Consider the following 24,637-nt stretch of genomic DNA (forward strand, 5'->3'; position numbering starts at 1 on the left):
CTTTCTCTCCAGAGTGTTAAAGATCATCACTGTGGTCTGGAGCTCCCTCCCGAGGGGCAGCTCCCATCTCTGCTCTCTGTGAGCAGGGACAGGACCTGAGGGAAGGGCTGGGGCTGTGTCAGGAGGGCTTTAGGCTGGAGATCAGGAAAAGGTGCTTCCCCTTTGGGTGAAGGGTGCTGGGCACTGCCCAGGCTCCCCAGGGAATGGGCACAGCCCTGAGGCTGCCAGAGCTCCAGGAATGTTCAGACAGCACTGCCAGGGACAGGGGGGGACTGTTGGGGTGTCTGTGCAGGGCAGGGAGTTGGACTGGGAGATCCCTGTGTGTCCCTCCCAGTCCAGGATACTCTGCACTCTGTTCAAGTGCTGGATTTTAATGCCATTATCTAGGGAGAATACACGCATGCCAGTTGGCAGCCTCAAAAAAAAAAAAAAAAAAACCAAAAAAAAACAAAAACCCAGCTGTTCCTGAGTATAGAACCACTATCCTGTGACCCCATCTCTCCTAAACTGTTGCACTGTTGTTCTCCACAGATGATAAATTCCCAAGGTAGGAAGTCACTCTTTACTCCTTTCAAATCCAGACCTCTCCAGATCTCCGCTGTTTATGCCATGAAATACTCAAGGACTCCACACTGTAGGTCACATCAATCTGAAGCCAGTGTGTTTTTCTAGCCATGTAGTTAATCAGGAACTGGTTATTTCCCAGTCCTCTGCCTGCAAATGCATTCCACGGGCACTCAGTTGCTTTTGGACAGCTGAGGAGTGAGTAATAGCACGGGGGTTCTTGCGTCAGAATAATGATGAGGGGAAAATGGATGAGAGGTTTAGAGAAAGGAGGAAAATGTTGTTTTGAGCACAGTGGTCCAAATCCTGGCATGTGCTGAGAGTGTCCTGAGCTCACTCTGACTTTAGGAGCATTGGGAGGCTCAGCAAAACGCCGAGCAGCCTTTGGATTTGGGGCTTGCTAAACAATTGTTACTTGGAAGTTTGGTTTTATAGAAGCTACCCATTTCCACATTATTTATTCTGCTGATTGGCTTCTCCAGATTGCTTTTGCTCTGGACAAATAAGTGACAAATCTGGGAAGAGGCAAACTCGCCAAATTTAAACAGTCAGGGCTCCATAGACCAGAGCTAATATTGGCTGAAGTGGGGTCGTGCTGAATGTGATGAATCCCCACACCAGGGCACCGCAGGCAGTGGGGTTTGTGTCGGTGCCCCCTGGGGCACTGCTGGCAGGAGCAACTGGGGGGGTCTGATCCCCCTGGCCCCGGGGTCCTGCTGCAAGGAGGGAACAAATCCCCATGTGCCATGGCACGGCAGGGTTTGGGTTTTGGGGGCCCTGTCTGCGGGGTGCTGCTGCGTGGCCGAGTCCTGCACTGCCATGGGTCAGGCTGGCCCCAGTCCAGCCCCAGTAAAGGGGGATGTCTCCAGAACAACGAGCTCCTGAGAGCCCCTGGCTTCAGCCTCGGGGAGCGTTTCCTGCATTACAGAATCACTGAAGCACTTATGTTGGAAAAGCCCTCCAAGAGCATCGAGTCCAAGCTGTGACCTCACCTCATCAACCGGCCCCGAGCGCTGAGTGCCACGTCCAGTCATTCCCTGAGCACCGGGTTCCTCTGGAATCCCTGTTGTTATGTGGAACCAGCTGCTGTACCACACCTTGTCGCTGTCCTTTGTCCCTTTTTCACTGGGTTCCTCTGGAATCCCTGTTGTTATGTGGAACCAGCTGCTGTACCACACCTTGTCGCTGTCCATTGTCCCTTTTTCACCGGGCTCCTCTGGAATCCCTGTTGTTATGTGGAAGCAGCTGCTCTACCACACCTTGTTGCTGTCCTTTGTCCCTTTTTCACTGGGCTCCTCTGGAATCCCTGTTGTTATGTGGAACCAGCTGCTGTACCACAGCTTGCTGCTGTCCTTTGTCCCTTTTTCACTGGGTTCCTCTGGAATGTTGTTATGTGGAAGCAGCTGCTGTTCCACACCTTGCCGCTGTCCTTTGTCCCTTTTTCAACCAGTGCTCCCTCTGCACACGAGCTGTACCTTCTCTCAACCCTGCCTGAAAGTGGGCAGCTTTGAGGTGAACCTCATAAGGTCATTTATCCCTCCCTGCCACGGCAGCAGCAGCAGGGCCCCTGCATTTACTGAAAGCTTTGCCTGCCAGCTCTGACCGATGGTTGTTCCCTCTCGTGCATCTCGTGTGATGGAGCATCCCCAACTTTTCCTGACGTCTCGCTCAGTTGTTTTGCTGTTCTTCCGTTGTTGCGGCCGATTCTGGGCATTGTTTGCTGAGTGGAATTGGAGTTACTGTTTGTTTCTTCATCGGTGCTTTATCATGCTGCCGTTTCTGTACACTTTGTGTAACTTTTTTCCTCATAGCTGAAGACGGATGGCAGTGCACAGCCTGGGCTGGGTCAGAATGAGGGGTTTGGGGAGGGGAGGCAGTGCTTGCGAGGCCATTGATCCCATCTTTATAACTTTGCCCTTTTAGCTGGGAACAGATGATTTGCACGGGGGCCGGAGATCTGCGCAGGCAGAATCCGAAGGACCAAACTTTACATAAACCATTTATACTAAATGCTGGGAATGCTGGCAACATAAATCACCTACAGTATCTATTACAGATTTATCACTTTATCAGTATGGTCTGTGATAGGAGTGGTCCAAACAGGTGGGGAAGTGAACCTCAGGAAGTTTAGCCTGCTCAGAAATTAATTATTCAGGACACACAGAGCCTGGCCCCTTCAATGTATAGTAATTCTTTCCAGCCAGCATCCAGGCCTCCAACTTCAGTGCAATAATAAATAGGAAAAGTCTCAGGTGAAGCCAGCATTTCAGAGTAATTAATCATCTTCCCCTCACAGTCCCTCCACCTCTCTCTTGGTTTCCTTTAACGAGGGAATTTCAGTAATAAATCTTTAATGATATGTGTTAAGAATCCTTCATTAATTCTTGTCCACTTATTTCTCTTTTTTGGGTGCTTTTATGTTGTATGTTGGGAAGTTCAAAGGAATATACAAAAAAAAAACCCCAGTTAAATTTGGCAGAGTCTCTAAAAGGATGTGTTGGATGTCGAGTGTCGTGTTCTCTCGCTAATCAGACTTGTTGGTTAATACCAGTTGTACTGTCAAAATCTGGGATACGGGTACCGAGCTAGGGCAGGATGATAAAGGGAAGGGAGGGACGGTTTGTGTGCTGCTCAGTGCAGCGGTGCAGACCCCCAGCGAGGGGCTCGATGTGTGTGGGGCAGGCAGAGCTCCTTGGGGGGAGGCACAGGCACAGCCTGTGGGGCAGGCAAGGGGCAGGCAGAGCCCTTGTAGGGCAGACAGAGCTCTGTAGGGTGTGCATGGGGCAGGCAGAGCTCTATAGGGCAGGCAGAGCTCTGTAGGGCAGGCAGAGTCCTTGTAGGGCAGGCATGGGACAGGCAGAGTCCCGTGGGGCAGGCAGAGTCCTTGTAGGGCAGGTGTGGGGCAAGCAGAGCTCTGTGGGGCAGGAAGAGCTCTGTGGGGCAGGCAGAGCTCTGTAGGGCGGGTGTGGGGCAGGCAGAGCCCGTGTGGGGCAGGCAGAGATCTGTGGGGCAGTTGTGGGGTAGGCAGAGCCCGTGTGGGGCAGGCAGAGATCTGTGGGGCAGTTGTGGGGCAGGCAGAGCCCCTGTAGGGCAGGCATGGGGCAGGCAGAGCTCTGTGGGGCAGGCAGAGCCCCTGTAGGCAGGCATGGGGCAGGCAGAGCTCTGTGGGGCAGGCAGAGCCTGTGTGGGGCAGGCAGAGCTCTGTGGGGCAGGCAGAGCCCGTGTGGGGCAGGCAGAGCTCTGTAGGGCGGGTGTGGGGCAGGCAGAGCTCTGTGGGGCAGGCAGAGCCCCTGTAGGGCAGGCCTGGGGCAGGCAGAGCTCTGTGGGGCAGTTGTGGGGCAGGCAGAGCCCCTGTAGGGCAGGCATGGGGCAAGCAGAGCTCTGTGGGGCAGGCAGAGCTCTGTGGGGCAGATATGGGGCAGGCAGAGCCCCTGTAGGGTGAGTGTGGGGCAGGCAGAGCTCTGTAGGGCAGATGTGGGGCAGGCAGAGCTCTGTGGGGCAGGCAGAGCCCGTGTGGGGCAGGCAGAGCTCTGTGGGGCAGGCAGGGCCCGTGTGGGGCAGGCAGAGCCCGTGTGGGGCAGGCAGAGCTCTGTGGGGCAGGCAGGGCCCGTGAGGCGCGCTGGGCGCGGCGGTGCCCGCACGGCCCGGCCCGGCCCGGCCCTGCGCGCAGAGCCCGGCAGCGAGCGGCCGTGAGCGCTGCGCGCGGTGACAGGGACAGCGGTGACAGGGACAGCGGTGACAGGGACAGCGGTGACAGGGACAGCGGTGACAGAGCCGTGCTGACACGCTGCCGGAGCGCCGGGTGACGGCTCCTTCCCTCCCCGCAGGACAGCACAACGACGCGCGCATGAACCTGGCCATCGCCCTGACCGCCGCCCGCTACGGCGCTGCCACCGCCAACTACACCGAGGTGCGGCACCTGCTCAAGGGCCCGGGCACGGGCCGCGTCTGCGGGGTGCGCTGCAGGGACGTGCTCACGGGTGAGTGCGGGGTCTGGGGTGAGTGCGGGGTCTGGGGTGAGTGTGGTGTGTGTGTGGGGTGTGCGGGGTGCGCTGCAGGGACGTGCTCACGGGTGAGTGTGGGGTCTGGGGTCTGTGTGGGGTCTGGGGTGAGTGCGGGGTCTGGGGTGAGTGTGGGGTCTGGGGTCTGTGTGGGGTCTGGGGTCTGTGTGGGGTGTGTGTGTGGGGTCGGCGGGGTGCGCTGCAGGGACGTGCTCACGGGTGAGTGTGGGGTCTGGGGTGTGTGTGGGGTTTGGGGTGAGTGTGGGGTTTGGGGTCTGTGTGGGGTGTGTGTGGGGTCTGCGGGGTGCGCTGCAGGGACGTGCTCACCGTGAGTGCAGGGTCTGGGATGTGTGTGGGGTCTGGGGTGTGTGTGGGGTCTGGGGTGTGTTTGGGGTCTGGGGTGTGTGTGGGATGTGTGTGGGGTCTGTGCACTGCAGGGACGTGCTCACCGGTGAGTGCAGGGTCTGGGGTGTGTGTGGGGTTTGGAGTGTGTGCGGGGTCTGGGGTCTGTGTGGGGTTTGGGGTGTGTGCGGGGTGTGGGGGGGGTCTGTGCACTGCAGGGACGTGCTCACCGGTGAGTGTGGGGTTTGGGGTCCGTACGGGGTTTGGGGTGTGTTTGGGGTGTGCGCTGCAGGGACGTGCTCATGGATGAATGTGGGTTTGGGGGTGTGTGGGGTCTGCAGGGTGCACTGCAGGGATGTGCTCACAGGTGAGTGGGGGCTGTGGGGTGTGCAGGGTCCCACTGCAGGGATGTGCTCACAGGTGAGTGGGGGCTGTGGGGTGCTCTGCAGGGGACAGTGACACCCTGGGATAACACAGGAGGGAGGAGTGTGGCCACTGCCGTCTGCAAACAGCCCTGAACCAGCTCAGGAGCCATCTTTCTGGGCCGTGCCATTAGTGTCACTCAGCTTCCCCTTCTGTCACATTTCTCACTCAAACCCCAGTGTTTTGGCAGGCCAGACTGAGCTCTGCATCCCAGCCCTTCTGTCAAGCAAGGATGACATTGTAAAGGCTCCGTGCTGTACAGTAGTAATCCCATTTACCGAGTCTGCGGGCTGAGACTGAAATCTCTCTTCTTGAGAGGCAGATTTCAGCCGAGCAACTTCCACCCCGCCTGCCTCTCTCTGCCCTTACAGATAAGCTGGAATTCCACTCTAAAACATTTCCTCTCCGATCTGGTGTTGGTGAACACTCAGTTGATTTTTAGAACCCATGCCAGCTGTTGTGTTCAGACACGCAGGGTACACTTTACAGTAGGTTGAGTTCACAGGGAGACGAATAACAAAGAGCATCAGCGAGCAGGAAACCAACGGTGTCTGTGATGGATCCTGTTTTCTTCCACAGGGAAGGAGTTCGATGTCAGAGCCAAGTGCGTTATCAATGCCACGGGACCTTTCACAGACTCAGTCCGCAAAATGGATGATCAGGAGGTGCCCAACATCTGTCAGCCCAGTGCAGGCGTGCATATCGTGATGCCTGGTTATTACAGGTGAGGCAGGGGAGCCTGCTGCCCGCGTGACGCCGCTGGTGATCTCTGCTGCTGCTGAGTGAACCGGCTGGGAGAGGCGCCCGCCGGCTCTGCTCTGCACAGTTTGAGCCTGACTTCTGTTTGTGTTTTTTAAAGAGGATCCTGGCGCTGTGCCGGTGAGGAGAACAATTTCATCTATTCAGAACAGACTGAGGCCGTGGAGGTTTTAGTTAGAGCTCCCCAAGGCAGGACTCCTGCTGAAGCAGAAGGCGTTTAGGCAGCACATGCCCAGGTGTGAAAGCACCTGTTTCAATGATGCCTTTGAGCTGAGTGTGCTGTTGCTTGGTCACCCCCTCGGGGAAACAAGGAGCGTGTAAAACCTTCCAGAGAGGTTGCACCTTCCTACAGAATCTCTTGTCCTGTTAAGTCATGGAATCACAGCGTGGTCTGGGTTGGAAGGGACTTTAAGGATCGTCCTGTTCCACTGCCTGCCTTCACACATGAAACTCCCTGTGCAGTGACTCTGCCGGGATGTGGCTCTGCTCAGAGAAAACAGGAGTGCAAAGCACAGAATAAGTGAGAGGATGGGCAGGGTAATCAGTAATAATCATTACTGTCCCAGGCAATGGCCGTAGCTCAGAGTAGCACAACCACATTTGCTGTGGCCCCAAGCCCACCCGCCCACCCTTGGGGGGTTTGGTGGACAGGACGTGCCCTCCGTGTTCCAGGAGAGGTTCCCGTGGCACTCTGCTCCCTGCAGTCCCCTGCTCCTCTCCCTGTTTGCTGTGCAAAGCCAAATCCCCTTCTCCCGAGCCAGCCTTGTCAGTCGGAACTCAAATATTACCTTTGGTTCCTGAAGTCATTAGCATCCTAATGGAAATTCCCCTTTATGGACTTAGCCCAGTTGTGTTGATACAGTGCCCTTGCAGTAATGCCTTCCACAGCCCCGCTCAGAATGGGAATTCAGCCTTCCCGTGCACCAGGGGGTGTTTCTGCCACAGCTCTCCCAACAGGACACCACCACACACTGTAAAATTGAGGCATTTTTGGCCTGGTGTAAAATCACCCCTGCATTCTCTTCTGTTTTTTTGTTTTTTTTTTTTTTTTTCATTTTTGTATCTTTCTCCATGAAAATTGGTAAAATGACCTGATAGCTGCTTTAAAGTACTAAAAATGTGGAGAAATGGGCTGTAATCCCAGTTTCCTCATATGCCAGGAGAAGGATGTGTGTGATTAGCTTTATGGCCCTACACAAAAACATGGAAAACCCTAGAACCTGGGCTCACTTAATAAATTCAAAGTAGAAGATGGCTGGATACGCTTGAGAGCTCTGATTTATTTATTCTCTAATAACCCAGTAATTTTAATTGGAAACGTGGAGAATTCTTGTTCTCCATGTTCCCCGGTGTATGCCAGCATGTGGGCATTACTTTCCTTGGAAAATAGTATCTGCCCACTCACTGCCTCCACAGCACAGCTGACAAGATAACACTGCACTGAATTTCCTTGGAGTGGGATAGCTGAAAGCAGGGAGCTGTCTGCTAAATAGAAAACACTGGTGGGATTTAATCTTGGTTGTATCAGGCCTTGCTTCTCGTGGTGCCAAGGAACACTGCTCGGCACAGGAAGGCTGGCATTTCACCGTGTCCACGTGTGCCCTGTGAATGTGGTACAGGATTTTGGCCCACAGTCACACAAATGATTTTTTTTTGGTTTTTTTTTTTAACATCTAGAGGGTTTTAGTTATAAATATAGTCAAGATTTTGTAAAACTAATGTTAACCTAATGCATTCACTCCCCATGGGTTTCTTACTCATTGATGTCCTTCATTAATAGTCCCAGAATTCCTCCCCTCATTAATTAGGCTTCCTGCCTGGAATGTGTCTGTGAAGGCAAGGCTTTTTCCTCTCCCTTCTGACCAATTTCATATGTTTCTGTCTTCCTGGAATTTTCCTCTCTGCTCTGCATTCCACATTCCAGGTAAACCTGCCTGTTGCACCTCACTTCTTCTCTATGGAAAGTCACTTTTTATCGTTCTAAAACTGCATTTGTGGTGCTTTGGTCAAATGCTTCTTCAGCTGGAGATCTTCCATGGATCCAAGACCTTCCATGGATCTCCCAGACCTTTTGCCTCTACATTTCTCTGTAAAGGCATTGCTTTATGCTTCATGTTGGAGTTTCCAATCCTCAATTTGCCCATTTTAGCCATCTTGAAAGAGAAATCTCACCATGGCTACATGGCTCTTACCTCCTGCTCCTATCCGTGGTGGAATTGTAGGAATTCCTGCCTCATAAAACCATGTTGTTTCAGAGGTATTCCTGGTGTGCAGCAGCATGACTCCTGAGGCCTCAGGAAGGCCAGTGTTTGGGTGTTAAGATGCTTCTTTCTGATGCAAACCACCTTATTTTGCATTTGTTTGGGTGGTTCTTTAGTTATTTAAATAAGCTGGAACAGGCGTGGCAAAGGGCATGGAGAGAGAGCTTCCCAGGATAGCTGGTATCAGCGATTCAGTAAATCATTGGCATATGAAAAACTGTTCCAGCCTTTCTCAGCACTTGCTGTGCAATCTAAAACACTTCAGTTCAGAGGTGCTGTGGGGAAACTTAGTTGGAAGTCTTTGTTTGTTTCCCTTCCTTGTTTTTAACTGTTTTTATGAAATCACATTAAAAAAAAAATCATACTTTGAAGAAAATGTCTATAAAGTTTCTGAATTCTGATACTGTATATTAAACCTCTGATTTCCTCTGTCTCTAAATCAACAGCTTTTTCATTTTAAAAAGTAATCATTTGTCTGAGGTGATTTACCTTTCCCAAACCTGTGTTGACTTCCCCTATTAGATTGTACCTCTGCCACCGTATGCCTAAGCTGTCTATAAATATCAGCTAAAATGGGTCTAATATACATGCTAGCTATGAAATTCTCAGCCTCTCTGCCAGCCTTGCCAGATATTGCCAACTTCCTTCAGTAATCACTTCAGACTTCCTAAAAATGCAATATGCAGCTTGAATAGGTAAATCCCACCCAAGCAGGTCTTTGCCTGCCTTAGGATTTGAGTCCATTGAATAATTCCCCACTGAAGTCCACAACTGCCACCTAAATCTGCATCTCCTGCCCTGCTTCCATGTGCTCCCTGTGGCTCAGGAGCAGGGGCACAGCCTGAAGAGCCCTGACCTGACTGCACATGTTTGTAAAGGGAGTTGCAGCACCTTAAATGAAAGTCAGCATCAATCCTTGCAGTAAAAAATGATCAAAAAAGGGGCAGTTCAATGTTTTACTCCATAAAAGCTGTTTCCTTTTAAGTGTTTATAAAAGCCTTTTGTCTTCTGAAATACAAGCCGAGCTTTTTAATAAGCCATGAGGAAGTGGTGGATTTATACTGTGGATATCTTTCTTTCATTACACCAGAAAAACCTGATACATGAATTAAAATCTATCCAAAGCACTAGGGTTTTTCATCCCTGTACTGAATCATTCTGTGGTAGCACTGGCAGAAGTAATGAGAAATGCCTGAGTAGCAGCATCCACCGAGTGTCCCTGTTGCCTTTTTTCCTCAAAGCACAGTTCCCCATTCAGGGCCACAGAGCTGGAAGCACTCCGAGCACGTTCCTTGGTCCACATCCCTCGGGAGTCTGTGGGTGTTCCTTCCTGCTGAAGTGGCAGGTGGTGACAAACTCAGGCTTAGTGTCACTGCAAGGATATTCCTTACATGTCTTCATTTCTCTTCTTTGTTCTCCTTTTCCTCTCAGTCACCACCCCTCTCCCCTCCTGCTCCACCTTTACTGTGGAGGCAGATTGGAGGCATCGCTGTGATTTTATGGCATAAAAACATCCACGGGCCTTGTTTCCCCAAACTTCTGGGACATCTGTTTAAAGCTGTGTCTTGGCCACACGTGCAATCCATTATTTGTTGATTTATGTTAATAAATCACCTGTTCCCTTTACCTGAGAACAGGTGTTGTGTCCCAGTCCTTGCCTGGGCACTGGGGTGCGGGGACAGCCCCAGGTGCCAGGCCCCTCCTCTCTTTCAGCCCTGACAACATGGGGCTGCTGGACCCGGCCACCAGCGATGGCAGAGTGATCTTCTTCCTGCCCTGGGAGAAGATGACGATCGCAGGCACCACGGACAGCCCCACGGATGTCACCTCCCACCCCATCCCCACGGAGGAGGACATCAACTTCATCCTGAGCGAAGTGCGCAACTACCTGGGCCCCGACGTGGAAGGTAACCCCCAGGAACCCTTCCTGGGAAGGGCTGCGGGGCATTCCAGCCTGGGGGAGAATGTGCTGCTGCCTGAAGCTGTGGCTCTTGGCATCTGGCTGTCCCACAGCGCTGTGCTGAGGTGTCAGCATGAGCTGTGCAGTGATGCTGCTTCAGCCCCTCCAGGCCCCCATCAGCCCCCTGACACAGCTGCCCACAGCTGCCCACATCTCCCCAGCTGCTACATCCACCTGTTTTTGGGTGACTCCACCACTGCCCTGGGCAGCTGTCTTTCCTCCACAGTGAGGGTTTGGTTTATTTAAATTATTCTGTGAAAGCATTTGTACTGCTGCGTTTCCGCTGCAGCATTAAAATAAGTCCGAAAAGCACTCGGGCAGGAGCACTGTAACACACTTAGGTTTAGGAAAACCTGCTGTCTGGAGATGGGAATGAACGATTCCTTGTTTCCTGAAGTGGAGAACTGATGTCTGCATGTTGTGTGAAGTTCTGAACGTGTCCAGGGAAGCTCCTGGAGCAGCAGTTGGTGTTGGAACCGCAGGAGACCAGGGAGGGAGATGGGAATATGAATAGGACAGAGATTAGATGGGATATTGGGAAGAAATTCCTGGCTGGGAGGGTGGGCAGGCCCTGGCACAGGTGCCCAGAGCAGCTGTGGCTGCCCCTGGATCCCTGGCAGTGTCCCAGGCCAGGCTGGACAGGGCTGGGAGCAGCCTGGGACAGTGGGAGGTGTCCCTGCCATGGCAGGGCTGGGATGGGATGAGCTGCAAGGTCTGTCCCAAGCAGTCCGTTCCCTGGTTTCCCACGTATTTTCCAGCAGCACATTCGGAAGTGTTCAGTCCCTCTGGCTCAGCCCAGCTGGGCCTGTGCTGGTTTTCCTGTGCAATTACTGTTTATAGATGGCTGGAGCTGAAATAACAACGGCACTGCCCATATCACCCCTCGACAGCCCTGCCTCTGCTGCCAGAGCCAGTGCCAGGGTTATCAGCTTCCACAGGCTTGGACACCTTCCAGCTGCTTAATTACAGCGTCACGCGTGCTGCTTTCTGTAGTTTCATTAGTTTATAAACCTAATACAGGGTCTTGTGTCTGTGATTAACACTTCATTTTGGCAGGTTGAACACGCTGGCAGAGCACATTGATTTCGGAAATCTATTCCGTGTTCTTTGGGGGATGTTTTTTACACCCTTTTAGTGATTTTTCAATTATCGGTCATTTGAAAGTTGTAGTAAAAACATGTTCCAAAGACTTCAGTATAAAGCAAATTGCTAACTGCACTTAGAGTGAAGGCTGTGGATAAAGATGGCTTGTCAAGAGGAAATCTTGGAATAATAGCCTTCAATCTAGAGGAAAAGCTTGGAAGATCTGAAAGGAAATGTTACACTCATGTAACAAACTTTGTTTTGGTTTACAAAATGTAACGTCAGGACTGTTCAGGTTCATTGGGAAGAATTTTTGTGGAAAGAGGGGGTCAGGCTGGAGCTGCCCAGGGAGGTTTGGAGTCCCCATGCCTGGAACTGTCCAGGGAACACCTGGATGTGGCACTCAGTGCTCTGGGCTGGTGACAAGGTGGGCATTGGCCTGGGAGGGCTTTTCCAATATCAGTGGTTCTGAGATTCCATAGCCCAGCTTCTCCCCTGGCTCTGGGGGCTCTCCCCAGCTCTGGGGGTGCTCAGGGCCGAGCAGGGTGTGGGACAGCCCTTGGCAGTGCCCAGTGGGAACTGGGCACGCCTGGGCTCGGGCTGGCCGTGCCTCAGTGTGGCTCTGCACAGTGAGAAGAGGAGATGTGCTGGCAGCCTGGAGTGGCATCCGGCCCCTGGTCACCAACCCCGACTCCAAGGACACCCAGTCCTTATCCCGGAACCACGTCGTGACCATCAGTGACAGCGGCCTCATCACCATTGCAGGTACTGGGGGTTCCTTCAAACTCCAGCTCTGCTGGGCTTCCCCAGGGCATTCCATGCAAAAATCTTGTTCCGTGGGAATGCTTCTGCTCCTGTAACTCTGTCAGTGGCAGCGGGCAGCTTGGAGCAAGCCTGGCGCCAGTCATGTGATATATGGAATACACAGATGTGTCTGTAGGGTGTAAGAGCTTGTATTCCTGCTGCTTTCCCAAATAACGAGGTGAGCACTGTTCCCCCAGGTGGGAAGTGGACAACCTACCGTGCCATGGCACGGGACACCATCGACGCGGCCGTGCGCGAGCACAACCTGCAGGCAGGCTCCTGCAGAACCATGGGGCTGCAGCTGGAGGGGGCTCAGGACTGGAGCCCCACACTCTACATCAGACTGGTCCAGGACTACGGACTGGAAAGTGAGGTGAGTCCTGGCTTCCTGCCTCGGAGGGGTCTGGTCTTCCCCTCAATCAAACACCAGTGTAACTTGGGCAAAGGTGTGGTGAGCCCGATCAGCGCTGAGGCAGAGATAGTTCTAACAGAAATAAGGTTAGTGATTGTTCATCATCTTCCCCTTTTTTCTTCCTCTGTATCTTGACTGTTTCCTGCTAAAAATGCCCTGCCTTGCCGGGGTCTGTGGTCCCTGCAGCCCCCCGAGCTGTGCAGCAGTGTGATCACCCTGTGGCAGGAGAGCTGGGCTGTCAGGCCTGGTGGCACAGACACGGCAGGGCAGTGCTGGTCCAGCCTCCCACAGCACAGAGCTTCCTCCCACACTGTCACACTCCAACACCCTTGGCAGCCTGTTTGTTATTGGGGATGAGGGAAAGGTTAAGGAACGTGTCTTTCATGTGCTTTCGAAGCATGCTGGATTTGTTTTCCTCTCCACAGGTGGCTCAGCACCTGGCTTCCACCTACGGGGACAAGGCTTTTGAGGTGGCCAAAATAGCCCAGGTGACAGGGAAGAGGTGGCCTATTGTTGGGAAACGTCTGGTATCTGAATTTCCTTACATTGAAGCTGAGGTATGTGGGAAAACCATGTCACCTTCTGTGATTGTGTCCTTGGGATGAGCAGGTCGATGGCTCTGAAACATCTCCTTGAGCCCTTTCCTTTGGGGAGGCCAAGATATTTTCTATGCCTGTACCCAGAGCACACTTCGTATATTGATATATATGCACATTAATATATTTATGCACAATTCTGTCAGAGTCCAGGACATCCCTCTGGCTGCCCTGGCTGGCTCCAGACCCTGGCAGGGGGCTTGGAGACCTTGGCACAAAGTCAAAAACACCTGTGGCTTCCATTTTAGCCCATGGGAAAAACTGCCAATTCTGTATGAGGAATTACAAGTCACAAGGGTTTGAGTAGTGTGGTAGTTGAACTAACACAGGGTGGAAAAGTAGAATTTTGGGGTTTTTAGAATGGGGTTCAGGGGGTACAAGATGGAGGAATTTGTGCGTGTCCTAGCCTTCTTCTCCTTCTTCTTGTCCTCCATGTCTTGGTGTGATGGTGACACTTTTCTATTGGTTTAAGGCAGAGATTCACAGTCTAACATAGGTGATGGGAATTAGTAATAAATGGTAAACATACACACGTAGTTTTGAGTATATAAGGTGGGAGCTGCCTGAGGCTCGAGGGCAGATGGCCATGGCCTCCTTGCTAGGCAGAGCTGGGCAGGTCAGAGAAAGAATGTTTATAGATCAGAAGAAATAAACAACCTTGGAAAAGCAATCAGACACATTCCAGGCTCCTTCTTTGGCTGTGCCGGGCTAGGGGACCAAAGACTCTTTACGATCTCGGGGTCACCCTGACCTCAGAACCCCGGGAGAAATGGACACAATTCAGTATTTATATAGCGCCTGTTTTTTACTTCATGCACAAACACCCGATCCCGGGCGGGTTCTGCAAAACGTCCCAAGGAGAAGGGAGCTCTCCCAGCCGTGCTCTGGGGTGTGGGGTGCCAGCCCTGTGTCCCCTTGCCCCTCCAGGTGGTGTATGGGGTGAAGGAGTACGCGCGCACCGCCGTGGACATCATCTCCCGGCGCACCCGCCTGGCCTTCCTCAACGTGCAGGCTGCCGACGAGGCCCTGCCCCGCATCGTGGACATCATGGCCAAGGAGCTCAACTGGTGCGAGCAGAAGAAGAAGGTACGGAGGGCCCTCTCCAGCTGCAGCCGCTGCCTTTTGCTTGAGTTTCCCGTGTTAAGGATCCCAGTTGGGTGAATAGAGACCTACAAGTGATGTTTTATTCCCGGCAGAATGAGTCACTTGGTGCATTTCATTCTAAAGACTTTATCTGGGATTAGCCAGGGTGGAGGGGAACGGGAAGATCTGTATCCTCTTGCTCCCCAGCCTTAGAAATGAAAGCAGGCTTGGCATTGCTGTCTTATTCCTGTCAGTTATTTTGCTTTACTGACACTTCTCAACAGATCTGCCGCAGCAAAGGAAGCTCCTGTAATGATAAAGAACCTGCCTGGTGTTGAGCTCCCTGATTTTTTTTCTGATTTTGGACAGCTATGTGAATCATCACACTAAGATATCAAGTGGGAGAGAAATGACAAGTTGTAGGCCTGGCCTAAAAAGGCCATTTCTTCCTGAAAGGGGCAGACAGACTGTGTGTGACTGAAGGTGTGGATGCTCCTGAAAGCATTTACACCGAAATTAGAAGTCTTTACTAGCCTGGATACCTTTTTCCAAGGGTAAAAAGTGCCTAAGTTTAACTTCTTTATACTTCTCAGCTGCCATCTGCTTAGTTTTGGGACCTTAGAAAAGTACTGGTTAAGTGGAAGAAGCTAATAGTAAAGTGTAAAAAATAAATACTTGTGTAAGAACTTGCTCTATTGCTCGGATACTCAGGTTTTGTGTTTTCATTGCAGGAAGAGCTTGAAACTGCTAAAACATTCCTGTACTATGAAATGGGCTACAAAGTGAAAACAGATCAGTTAACAGACAGGTCTGAGATCAGCCTGGTGCCTTCAGACATTGAGAGGTGAGTGAGGCAGGAGGGCTGCCCGAGCTGCTGTCCCTGCAGCCCGTGGCACCCTGACGGGCCAGCCCCTCCCTGGCAGGTACAAGAAGCGGTTCCGCATGTTTGACAAGGACAAGAAGGGCTTCATCACCATCCTGGACGTGCAGCGAGTGCTGCAGGTGAGCTGCCCCGTGCTCCTGACTCCCTCTGGGAGCAGCCTGTCAGAGGGTGAGGCCCGGGCTGCTGAGCCCCCTCCTCCTGTGCTCGTCCTGCAGAGCATCAGCGTGCAGATGGACGAGAACACCCTCCACGAGATCCTCAACGAGGTGGATCTCAATAAAAACGGGCAGGTGGAGCTCAACGAGTTCCTGCAGGTACGTGCCTCCTCTGGGTCCTGGAAAGGCTGGATTTCAAACTGCAAAGACGCAGCTGGGGAACTTTTCCCCTTGCTTAGGGCTGGGCTGGAGACCAGGGGATTGTTACCTGTGGTGGTGGTGGTGGTACAAGGGGCACACAGAGCATCCTCAAGCAGCTTGGAAATTCAGGTTGTGTTTTTTTTTTGCCTAGTCAGACTCAAAGAACAAGTCCAATTTACAAAGTATGCCCCAGTCCAGACCTGAATTTGGCATTTTAAGCCCAGAAATGCTGTTTAAATATATTAAAGATTATACAGGTGTCCATTGGAAGGTACATGGCAGAAGTGTGCACACTGACATTATCTGCAGCTGTTAAGGGTTATTATAAAAATGAGTAAACTAAGAAACTGAATAATAACTAAATAACCAAATATTTATAGTGATAAATAGTAATATAACTATAATAATGATGAACTAAATAATGAACTGAATATTATAAAGAATGATCTTGTAGTTAGAGCCCATGCAGGCCCTATAATCCATTTTAATTCCTGGATTGGCTAAATTGTCCCAGTTTCTCTGAAAAAAATTCCATGCATCTGCTTTTTGGGGGGCTTTCAAGCAAACCCAAGGGCGCTCCCTTTGCATAAGTCAGCTGGGTTGATGTTTGAGGAGTCTTTTTTGGGGTGGTATTTCAGAGCCTGCCCTGTCTCCCCTGCCCGGTGGCAATGATGAATGCCAAACAGGAGGGAAATTAATGCTGGGGATTTTGGTCAATGTCAGCCCTTTCTTCACTGTGTCAAGTTAAACAAACAAGATCAAGGCAAAGGAAATGGTAATTGTCTCTCTGGAGATGAGCTGGGGATAAGAGCAGCATTGTTGAATCTAAATGCAGAAAATTTTCACAGGTTGTGTCCAGCATTAGCAAAAAGGAGTATTTATTTGCCTAAAATGCAGCAATTGAGCTGAGGAGCTGCAGTGAATTTGGGGGAAGGGGAAAAACCAAACCAAACAAGCCAGGGGGGAAGGAGAATCAGTGGCTTTGGGAGTTTATGCTGATCTGTTTGAATGGGAGAGAGCAGCCCAGCTGGGTTCTGGCTGCTGGAAGGGAACACCCTGGTACCTCCACTGGAAGCCTTTCACTGGGGCAGCCCAGCCCTTTCTGCAGGGCTGAGCTAGCTGGAGTTTGGTTAGCTTGGGTGCATTGGCTGGGGAGCTGAAACAACCAGTAATTGTTGTTCTGTGGGGTTTGGGGGTGTTCTGGGGTGGTTTTGCTACGCTGACCAGTCTCACCAGGGATTGCCAGCCCTGCATCATCCCACAGAATGCAAAGGCCAGGCAGTGCTTAGGAGTATTTCAGGGTTGTTTGTGCAAACCTATCACCCTGTGGCTCCTGCACATCCCCCAGAGCAGCCTGGGTGTGGAGCAGCAGTGATGGGGATGCCTTGAGCAGGCTGCCCTGGAGCAGAGGCTGGATGGAGTCACAGAATAAAGCAGGGATTTATTCAAAGGATCTCCTCCATGGATCCACCTTGGGCAGCACCAGAGCCCAGCCAGGGCTGCACCCAAGATGAACCAAAATGGCACAAAATGCACGAGCGCTCCCGGGGGCTCTCACTGTGATCAGCTCTGCTCCATTTGCACCTTGCAGTTCATTGGCCACTTCCAGCTTGAGGTGATCAAGTCCCATCCTGCTTGTTTTTCTCTCTGCAGCCCACGCTGGTTGTGCTCTTGGGCCTGAGCTTTGGATCATTTGTCCTTGGTGCCCAGCTGGAGCAGGAATTGTTTTGTCTCCCTGCTCTGTGCAGAGAGCTCAGCAACACTCAATGTGAAGCTCAGAGCTGCACACCAAAGCAGCACAGAGCCTGAAAAATATAAAATCTAGACCTGAGGCATCAATGGCACTGCAGGGCTGAGCCCTCTCCTGTGCCTTGCACTGCTCCAGGGAAGCACTCAGTGCTAAGCAGGAAGGTGCCACTGAAATGAACTGGGGTTGCCATGGAAGGAGCAAAATACATTAAATGTTTGTTTAATTTTTTAATGGATCTGTTAAGTCAGTGCCCAGTACTTGAGTGTTTGCTTTCTGAAAACTTTCAAGTAATTGCGTTTCAGCGCAGAACTTGTGCAAGCCCTGGGCAAATATTTGTGGAGGTTTGTGTTGGAAAATAGAGCAGGTTGTGCCTGGGGGCTGCTGGCTTGCAGAGGTGGGAGCAGAGCAGGGCTGGCCTTGGCCACCTTCATGGGGCTCAGGGGGCTGGCAGAGAGTGGCCCTGGCAGCCCCTGGTGCTTGGTGCTGTCACTCTGCGACACGAAATAACTCACAGAAGCAGGCTAGATGTAAAAGGAAAGAAAAAGAACCCAAAAAAGCAAACTTTATGTTCTGACTCCACTGTATATACAACAGCAGAAATGACAGTGGATTGGAGGGTGAAATTGCCACCTCTCCAACCACACTGGTCAAACCAACAGCCCATCAATTCTCTCCTCCCACAAAGAAGAATGCAAAACAATCATTATTTACGTGAACATGCGTGAGAAAACTCAGCTGAGATATGTAAATATCAGAAGGCACAGGAACTTTTAGAAGAACTTTAAAACTCTCAAAAGAACAGGGCGACACGGTGCCCGTGGAGTGATGGGGCAAGCAGGGCTGCCCGGGGCAGGCAGCAGAGCTGGCACAGAGCCCGGGGCACAGGGGCTGCCTGGGGCAGGGCTGGGCTCCTGCAGAGCCAGCTGCTGGCAGTGCTGCTCCACGAGGGACAGGGCACCTTGGAACTGCAGGTGGGATGTAAAGGGCACCCTGTGTTCAACCAGCAGGAATCGTGGAATGCCAGAGTGGCTAGGGTGGGAAGGGGCCTGGAAGCCCATCGCATTCCTCTAAAGCACGTTGCCCCAGGCTCTGGCAGGCCGGTGGCCCTGGAGGGTGGCTGGGCAGGAGGCAGTGCCTCTGCTGCTGGGAGATCCCTCCGTGCACAGGCCTGGCCTCGTCCCCGTGGCTCTGGAGTTGGGAGGGACGCCAGGGAGAAGGGCACACCACATTTGCACAGGTCCAGCTGCAAGCCTAACGAGCAGCTTTTCCTGTGGGAGGAGGGAATCTGAGGGATTCCTGCAGTCCATGGGAGTAAGAAATTGCATTTGGCAAGTGCCAATTGCTTCCCCAGCGCGCTCTGCAGAGCTGGCTGCAGGTAATTTCAGCTCTAATGCTGGCTTTATCCATGGGATAAAAAAGAATTAACTAAAATCTTAGCACTAGTGTGCTTTCAGTGGGAGAGAGAAGAGTCCAGCTTCCAGGACTTAGAGGCAAATTAGTTTTAAAAGTCTATGAAGGAATTTGGATTTGAAAGAATTGTGGGAGTCAAGTACAGTGTCTCTCCAGAGAAAGGCATGTGGGTGGAAAAGGGCAGGTCTGGGATCAGTGATGGATCAGGAATCATGAAATCCCTGCATGATGTGGGCTGGGAGGGACCCTAAAGCTCATCTGCAAGCCAGGGCCAGGGACACCTTCCACTAGATCAGGGTGTTCCAGCCTGGCCTGGGGCACTGCCAGGGGTCCAGGGACAGCCACAGCTGCTCTGGGCACCCTGTGCCAGGGCCTGCCCACCCTCACTGAGAACTATTTCTTCCTAAATGGAAAAAAAATCCTGAATCTTCTGGATACTACAACTAACCAGGTGCAGCCTGTGCACCTGCTGGGTTTTCCCACAATCTCAGATGTCACAGAGGAGCTCCAGCGATGATGGCTGGCTGCACTGGTGGTGTCTGCACTGCTCCAAGTGCATCATGCTGGGTACTTGCCCTCCTGCTGCCACCAGGACTGGCCAGAGCAGTCCCTGCCAGTCCTGCCAGGTGTGAGGGAGTCTGGGCGAGGCTCTGAGGCCGCAGCTGGGGTTTGCAGTTTGGGTTTGCAGTTTGTTTGGGTTTGCAGTTTGGGGTTTGCAGTTTAGGGTTTGCAGCTGGGGTTTGCAGCTGGGGTTTGCAGCTGGAGTTTGCAGTTTGTTTGGGTTTGCAATTTGGGGTTTGCAGTTTGGGGTTTGCAGTTTGGGGTTTGCAGCTGGGGTTTGCAGTTTGGGTTTGCAGTTTGTTTGGGTTTGCAGTTTGGGGTTTGCAGTTTAGGGTTTGCAGCTGGGGTTTGCAGCTGGGGTTTGCAGCTGGAGTTTGCAGTTTGTTTGGGTTTGCAATTTGGGGTTTGCAGTTTGGGGTTTGCAGTTTGGGGTTTGCAGCTTGGGGTTTGCAGTTTGGGGTTTGCAGCTGGGGTTTGCAGCTGGGGTTTGTAGTTTTAGGGTTTGTAGTTTTAGGGTTTGCAGTTTGGGGTTTGCAGTTTGGGGTTTGCAGTTAGGGTTTGCAGTTTGGGGTTTGCACTTTGGGGTTTGCAGTTTGGGGTTTGCAGTTTGGGGTTTGCAGCTGGGGTTTGTAGTTTTAGGGTTTGCAGTTTGGAGCTTGCAGTTTGGTTTGCAGTTTGGGGTTTGCAGTTGGGGTTTACAGTTTGGGTTTGCAGTTTGGGGTTTGCAGTTTGGGTTTGCAGTTTGGGGTTTGCAGTTTGTTTGGGTTTACAGTTTGGTTTGCAGTTTGGGGTTTGCAGTTTGGTTTACAGTTTGGGTTTGCAGTTTGGGGTTTGCAGTTTTGGGTTTACAGTTTGGGTTTGCAGTTTGGTTTGCAGTTTGGGGTTTACAGTTTGGGTTTACAGTTTGGGTTTGCAGTTTGGGTTTGCAGTTTTGGGTTTGCAGTTTTGGGTTTACAGTTTGGGTTTACAGTTTGGGGTTTGCAGTTTGGTTTACAGTCTGATTTACGGTTTGGGTTTGCAGTTTGGGGTTTGCAGTTTGGTTTGCAGTTTGTTTGGGTTTGCAGTTTGGGGTTTGCAGTTTGGTTTGCAGTTTGGGGTTTGCAGTTTGGGGTTTACAGTTTTGGGTTTACAGTTTGGGTTTACAGTTTGGGTTTGCAGTTTGGGGTTTGCAGTTTGGGGTTTGCAGTTTGTTTGGGTTTACAGTTTGGTTTGCAGTTTGGGGTTTGCAGTTTGGTTTACAGTTTGGGGGTTGCAGTTTGGGTTTGCAGTTTGGGGTTTGCAGTTGGGGTTTACAGTTTGGGGTTTGCAGTTTGTTTTACAGTTTGGTTTACAGTTTGGTTTACAGTTTGGTTTACAGTTTGGGTTTGCAGTTTGGGGTTTGCAGTTTGGGTTTGCAGTTTGGGGTTTGCAGTTTGGTTTACAGTTTGGGGTTTGCAGTTTGGTTTACAGTTTGGGGTTTACAGTTTGGGTTTGTAGTTTGGGGTTTGCAGTTGGGGTTTACAGTTTGGGTTTACAGTTTGGGGTTTGCAGTTTGTTTTACAGTTTGTTTTACAGTTTGGTTTACAGTTTGGGTTTACAGTTTGGGGTTTGCAGTTTGGGGTTCGCAGTTTGATTTGCAGTTTGGTTTACAGTTTGGGGTTTGCAGTTTGGTTTACAGTTTGGGGTTTACAGTTTGGGTTTGCAGTTTGGGGTTTGCAGTTGGGGTTTGCAGTTTGGGGTTTGCAGTTTGTTTTACAGTTTGGTTTACAGTTTGGTTTACAGTTTGGGTTTGCAGTTTGGGGTTTGCAGCTTGGGAACCCAGGCCTGCGGGCTCCCCGCGGTGGCTCTGGCCCGCGGCGCGCTGGCAGCCCCTGAGTCGCTGTCCCCGTGTCCCCAGCTGATGAGTGCCATCCAGAAGGGCCGTGTGTCGGGCAGCAGGCTGGCCGTGCTGATGAAGAGCGCCGAGGAGAACCTCTGGCGCCGCCAGGCCATCCCTGTGGACCGCAGCGGCGGCGGGCTCTGAGCCCCAGGGCGCTCCTGGCCCCGGGGCAGCTCTCCCAGGAGACTCCGGTGTTTGTCCTGGCACCGATGATTTCCCTGCTGCTCCGGGACGTGGCCTGGCTGGGGTGTCCTGGCAGGGCTCAGGAGTGCGGGCTGCAGCGCTCTGGGCACGCCCTGCCCCGGCCCTTGACGTTTGCATCGCCTTCACTTGGGTGCTCGGAGGGAATCCTGCCCTTCGACGCGCTGAGTTCTGCCAACACGACATCTCTAAGCTGCCTCTGCCTCTTCAGCAAGGAGCAAGAGAGGGAAAGCTGTGTTCTGGAGTGGAGGCACCATTCCAGAGGAGCACTTCCTGGGGGTGGGGGCAGTGGAGACATGTCCTGAGCCTGCTCTGGGTGGTGGGTTTGCCCTGTTACTCCAGTGCTGCCAGCACTTGGCCACTCAGAAATTCCAGCCGGAAAACAAGACACCTGGATTAATCACCCGAGGTAATAATGTAGCTGAAAGCTGGGCACAGCTTCCCTTCTCCCCTGTTAACACAAATAAACTGCCTCTAATAAATGGCATTGTCTGCAGGTGGTGCTTTGTGCAGTGAAATAAAGGCAAAAGGTGTTTTATACTAAAAAGAGCTTCAAGCTTGGGGCAAACCCTGATGCTGTGTAGGACAGAGCAGGTTTTGGTAGCACAATGTTGTTAAATATTAATTTAAAAATGCTCAGACACAGTGAAAAAAACAAAGTGTGTGTCTTGCATCCTACTAACTTTTCTAGAAGAAAAGGGCTGTTTTTCAGCAGCTCAACGGAAAACCAAAGCGTGGAGCCCTCACTGGAGCTGTTTCCAGCACTGCTGTACCTGCCTGTTGTCCTCCTGCTGCTGGGTTGGGCTGAGATCAGGTGGGAGATTGCTGCCTGATGTAGAACAAGGCTGGGAAACCTGGTTTTCTGCTGGATTTGGCATCTGCTGTATTCCCTGAGTAGAGCAATTTCCACCTCAAATCAAGCTTCACTTCCCAGGGGTCAGAATTTCTGCTGAAGTAAAAAATTTGATGTATTTAACTGGTATCACCATGTCCACTGATGGAAAATAACATCCATCAGGGATGCCCAACAGGGCAGGAGTGAACAGCAAGGATTCCTTGGATACTTTAACAGGGAAAATGGCTCCAGACACAAATGGAGATGCTGAGGAGTGGTGGGTTATAGCACAGTGAGTGCAGATGCTGTCTTGGGCTGCAGTAGCAGAGCCCTTAACAAAAACATTAAACATCCAGGTGCTGAAAAACAGTAGATACAGAAGAAAAGGGTAAGACTCACCTAAAATGAGTTCCTAGAACAGCTGAGATGGGGTTTGCCTGTTCAGTTTGCTTTTTGGTGCAGATGTTGTTCAGGCTCTGGCTCTGTGCTTCGAGCAGGGCTGAGGAAGGGGGAGTTGGCACATCTGGCACCACAAGGATGTTTTAGTGAACAAAGGGGTTTGTTCCCGTGGCCCTGCAGGCTTTTCCTTTTGAGCTGTGTTCCAGAATGTTCAGGGCAAGGATGGAACGTTTGTGTTCAAACGCACGGTGACAGGTTTCACATGTCCTGCAGAATGAAGTGAATGTGTAACACACAGAAATTTTGGCTCAGTGAGCGAGGGAAGGGTTCAGGATTCTGCTGTTAACAGAAGTGTAAGGGGAAAAAAAACAAAGTAAAAGTCATGAAGCCTTTTCCAGGCCACGTGAGGAAGAAATATTTCCAGTGTTGAACAGGTATTTTGTAAGGAAAAAATATTTTCACTATTGAACAGCTTTTGTACAGTTTAAAGATAAATTCTCCACTCCTCTCTAACTGGCATTGTTAAAATAATAACGTGAATTTACCTGGAAAGCAGGATTTCTGTGTTGTACCCAAAATATGCTCTTTGTTCTCATTTTGCTAATCTTGCTTCTGGAATGTGGCTGTGGGTTCTCCTGGCTGTGTGTCCCTGGGCATGGATTTGCTTTGTGTCACCTCTTGCTCCCCTGCACGGCACAGCCAGGCCTGCAGTGACAGGGACAGCTGCACGTGTTCCCCCAGCAGTACAGGAAAACTCCCACGTGTTTGTTTATTTATCCCCTGGTCCTGTCTGCAGGAATGCTGCCTTTGCTCTGTGGGGCTTTTCATGTGGGTGTACTGTGGGAAGAGTTGTGTGGTGTCTCTGTCTTGCTGCGCTGGTCTGGGATGGAAAAGCAGGAGTGGGACTGTGTGTGTGAAGTGAAGATTTCTGGGTTTTCTGTGGGTGTTTAGTGTTGTAAGTGACGTGCCCCAGTGGGGAGGGGGGGTCCATGCAGTGTCTGGGTGTGTATAAATACCTGTACAGACACGCTGCAGGTTTTCATGTGGCACTTTGGTCTGTTGTCAGGTTCCTCTTGCAGCCTGGGCTGTAAAATAATGCTGTGTTTGAAACTGGGTTGTCATTTTTACAACTGTCCTGGTGTTTTCCTGCCATTATTTATTACCTTTGATATCTGGAATGAGCCGCATGCGTTTATTGAGCAATAAGAGGATGTATTTAATGTGCCTTGTTTTTAACTGAGTGAGGACTGAAAGCATGAATCAATAAAACTGGCTAAAAAAGCTCCTTTCGCTGGCAGTTTGTTGTGGCAGGTGCACAAATACCTCGGAGTCGCCCTGGGGAAGTTTCTCTGGGAAGGAGGAGGTGGGGATGGACGGGTTTGGGGAACAGAGCCCGGGTTGCCCACGCCTTCCCCTCTTAGCTCAGACCTGAGTGCTCTGCAGGGAGTGGAAGTGAGGAGTGAGTGCAGGCTCGGCACTGCCGGGAGGTGACAGTGGCAGTGGCAGGTGAGGAGTCCTGCACTGCCCTGGGGCTGGAACGGCAGCAGCCACTGGGCTCGGCCGATAGCGAGACGTGCATTGTCCTCCTGATTTTCACTGCCGGCCGGGAGCAGCCCCCACGCTCGGGTGGGTTTGATCCTGACCCACTCCAGTGCCAGGGGGCAGGAGAGGTTTCCCAGTCCCTGTGGGTCATGTTCTGTGTTAGATGAGAGGTTTCCCAGTCCCTGTGGGTCGTGTTCCGTGTCAGGTGAGCCCGGGCTGCCACGGGTGTTCCAGCAGAGCAGATCCATTTTCCCTGTCAGGGAGTCAGCAGCGCCCTTAGCAGCGTGAGCACAATCTCCATAATCTCCAGATTATTTCGTGGGTTCATTTACACTTGTAGCAGGGATATTGCACAGCTGCCACGGAGCTGTGCTGATGTACAAGCAGCTCCCTCCACGTGGGAATGAACCAGATCCGAGGGGAACCACAGAGATTATGGATTTTCCCCTAATCCACGGCGTGTAAGTGATAAGGCAAAGGATGTTTGCTGTGATCAGCTTTATCCCAAATATTTTGCAGCACTAGAATTGCCTCGTGTCAAGCTCTTGGCTTTG

The 24,637-nt window shown here is 51.6% G+C and overlaps 1 protein-coding gene across 2 annotated transcripts in view; it reads left to right on the top strand.

Annotated features, from left to right (window-relative positions):
- Positions 1 to 23,826, top strand: part of GPD2 (glycerol-3-phosphate dehydrogenase 2) — a 53,666-nt gene extending 29,840 nt beyond the window's left edge. The window contains exons 7-17 of one of the 2 annotated variants that reach the window (XM_053947290.1): positions 4,392 to 4,544; positions 5,910 to 6,054; positions 10,064 to 10,257; positions 12,024 to 12,158; positions 12,395 to 12,570; positions 13,035 to 13,166; positions 14,133 to 14,291; positions 15,020 to 15,132; positions 15,212 to 15,290; positions 15,387 to 15,485; positions 17,181 to 18,511. In XM_053947290.1, the coding sequence (XP_053803265.1) occupies positions 4,392 to 4,544; positions 5,910 to 6,054; positions 10,064 to 10,257; positions 12,024 to 12,158; positions 12,395 to 12,570; positions 13,035 to 13,166; positions 14,133 to 14,291; positions 15,020 to 15,132; positions 15,212 to 15,290; positions 15,387 to 15,485; positions 17,181 to 17,336 (1,541 nt within the window). In that variant the 3' untranslated portion in view covers positions 17,337 to 18,511. Of the gene's footprint in view, positions 1 to 4,391; positions 4,545 to 5,909; positions 6,055 to 10,063; positions 10,258 to 12,023; positions 12,159 to 12,394; positions 12,571 to 13,034; positions 13,167 to 14,132; positions 14,292 to 15,019; positions 15,133 to 15,211; positions 15,291 to 15,386; positions 15,486 to 17,180; positions 18,512 to 21,124 lie in introns of those variants that run through there. The other variant, XM_053947291.1, reaches the window with a different exon arrangement.
- The last annotated feature ends 811 nt before the right edge of the window (positions 23,827 to 24,637 follow it).

Source organism: Vidua chalybeata, chromosome 7, assembly GCF_026979565.1.
Source record: "Vidua chalybeata isolate OUT-0048 chromosome 7, bVidCha1 merged haplotype, whole genome shotgun sequence".
Taxonomy (NCBI): domain Eukaryota; kingdom Metazoa; phylum Chordata; class Aves; order Passeriformes; family Viduidae; genus Vidua; species Vidua chalybeata.